The sequence below is a fragment of the Peromyscus eremicus genome, chromosome 1, assembly GCF_949786415.1.
Source record: "Peromyscus eremicus chromosome 1, PerEre_H2_v1, whole genome shotgun sequence".
Classification (NCBI taxonomy): domain Eukaryota; kingdom Metazoa; phylum Chordata; class Mammalia; order Rodentia; family Cricetidae; genus Peromyscus; species Peromyscus eremicus.
In genome coordinates this window covers 195,535,263-195,537,940 of record NC_081416.1, presented here as the reverse complement: position 1 = coordinate 195,537,940, position 2,678 = coordinate 195,535,263, and the positions used below count along the sequence as shown (strand labels likewise).

General features: G+C 40.8%; 1 protein-coding gene across 1 annotated transcript; it reads right to left on the bottom strand.

The window, feature by feature from the left end:
- Positions 1 to 225: 225 nt before the first annotated feature.
- On the bottom strand, positions 226 to 1,191 carry LOC131904294 (vomeronasal type-1 receptor 4-like). The gene has a single exon (XM_059255377.1). It carries the CDS (start codon positions 1,165 to 1,167, stop codon positions 226 to 228), a length of 942 nt encoding a protein of 313 aa, XP_059111360.1. The 5' UTR covers positions 1,168 to 1,191.
- Between the last annotated feature and the right edge of the window lie 1,487 nt (positions 1,192 to 2,678).

Sequence of the window (2,678 nt, the reverse complement as noted above, 5' to 3'; positions counted from 1 at the left end):
TTCCTCATTTTCTATGCTGTAAGGTTCTTTGTGTCTGATTTTAAGTTGAGGTCTTTGATCTACATGGACTTAAGTGTTATTGACAGTTGTTGTGGCCCACAGCAGCAGGATTTGCTGAAGGAGATGGAGGCAGGAGGATGCTTGATATTTCCAATCTGGAGTTTTGGCATTCTACAACAGATAAAAGAATATGCCAATATATAAACAAAGGGAGATAAGCAGGGCTCATGTCAAACTTGGGAGAAGCTTTCTCTTACCACAGCAGGGTAAAAATATGCTGGAACTACGCTTGATATTGCTGATGAGAACAAAGGGGCAAACTATGGGAAAGCATATTTCTAGAAATAGAAATACACTTACTCCCCATGGCACAGAACCTTTGGAGTAGGCTGTGAAGATGACCACAATGGATGAGAATGAGTAAGAGATGACAAATATGCAGACTAGGGTGAGAATAGTTTGTGTGGCTCTGTCCTCAGGTGAGACTTTCAGAAAGTGTTGAGAACTGTGAATATGCTTCACATGTCTTTTATGTCTGTAGAGGAGGCTCACCATGGAGACACTTGAACAGGTCATGAGACCCAGACACAGGCCATCAGAGAAGCACAGTAAGAACATATAAAGTGCTGTAGCCACATTGCCAGAAGCAAACCATGAGCAGTACCCATAATTCATCCTGCTAGTTGCATTTTTGTTGTAAATAGGGCCTGACACTCTAGTTGGAGTCAAGAAGTTTAGAAGCAGGTGCACAAGCCAGCCTAGTGAGCAGGAGGGACCAATATACTTTGTGGCTCTGTGTTTAAGAGTGATCCACCAGGAGTTGCTGGGGTTGATTGTGATCACTTGGAAGCAACTTAGTAGGCACATGGCATACAGGGACATCCCCCTTGTTATGCGGTAAATATACACTATCAATTTACATCCAACATCATCTAGAAAATACTTAAATCCAAAATCTGACATTGTCCGTGGAATGCCTCTTAAGATGATAGACAAGCAGTTGGCGAACGTCAAGTGCTGTATAATCAGATCTTTTGGCATTAAATGCTTTCCAGTGACTATCAAAATGAGATAATAAAATAGTATTGAGGAATTTCCAAGCACTCCTACTGTAATCTGGGAAAAGAGGAAAATTCCCATTGCCAAGTTATCAGAAGCCATTTTCATTCCTATTAAAATTGTAAATAAGTTTATTATGGTCTGATAAATTAAGGCACCATGGGAATAGGGAGAAGCAGAGTACTAGGGAGGTCCCCAGGAATCCACAAAGATGACTCCACCATAGACTACTGGCAATGGTAGAGAGGGTGCCTCAACTGACCTACTCTGATGATCAGATGGCTGAATACCCTAACTGTCATCATGGAACCCTCACCCAGTGAGTGATGGAAGCAGATGCAGAGATCCATGGCCAGGTCACAGGAGGAGCTCCAGCAATCCTATCGATGAGAGAGAGGAGGGATTCTATGAGCAAGAGATATCGAGACCATAATTGGAAAAAGTACAGAGACAACTAGCCAAACTAGTGGAAACACATGAACTATGGACCAATAGCTGAGGAGCCCCCATTGTACTGTACTGGGCCCTCTGGATAAGCGAGACAGTTGTTTAGCTTAAACTGTTCAGGGGTTCCCCAGAGAGTGGGAACGGGATCTGTCCCTAGTTCATGAGCTGGCTTTTTGGAACCTAGGGCCTATGCTGAGACACATAGTGCAGCCTTGGTGCAGGGATGAGGGGCTTGGACCTGCTTCAACTGAATGTACCAGGCACTGCTGACTCCCCATGGGAGACATTACCTTAGAGGAGGTGGGAATGGGGGGTGGGTTGCAGGAGAAGGTTGGGCGTGGGAGGAAGGATTACAGGGGAATATATGGTTGATATGTAAAATGAATAGAAAATCTCTTAATTAAAAAAAAGGAGAAAAGAAAAAAATATTATGGTCAATAGAACCTGGAAATACATTATGAATGTGAATTATTTCAAGATGTTAGCTAAAATAATATATGTATCCATTTACTGTATTTACATAGCTCTCTCACTGAAGAAGAATTTCTAAAACTTTGTTCTTTATTGAAGGACATATCTGCACTCTTTAAACGGAAAGTTTTGATATGTTTACTAAAGATTAGTGTTTTCACTGGATGATGTACCACATAACTTTCAAAATAGTAATAAAGAGATTGAGGCAGACATACATATAAATTTGGGGCTCACCTGGTCTACAGAGTTAGTTCCAGGACAGCAAGTGCTATACAAAGTGAAACTTTGTCTCAAAAATCCCACCCCCAAAGTCTAATGTTTTCATTGCTTTTGACCAAACACAGTGATTTAGGGTCAATTTTCAAAGATAGAATTTTTAAAACATGCCATAATTTCTGAAATTCACATGACCAAAACTCAAAATTCATCAAGAAATACATGAGAAAATAAGGAAAATCATTTTTAGAATGAGGGGTTAAATATTCAGAATATAAAGAATATTTTATTTTAAGATATATTTTAGTGTTAATTGTGTGTGTGTGTGCTGGTGGTGGTTGCATATGAAAGTGAATCCTAGCAGGGGCCAGAGGCATGGGTTCTCACACAGCTGGATTTGTAGATGGTTATGAGCCACCAGCAGGAGCTAGTAACTGGACTCAGATTCAAAGTAAGAGCAGTATGCACTCTGAAATACTGAC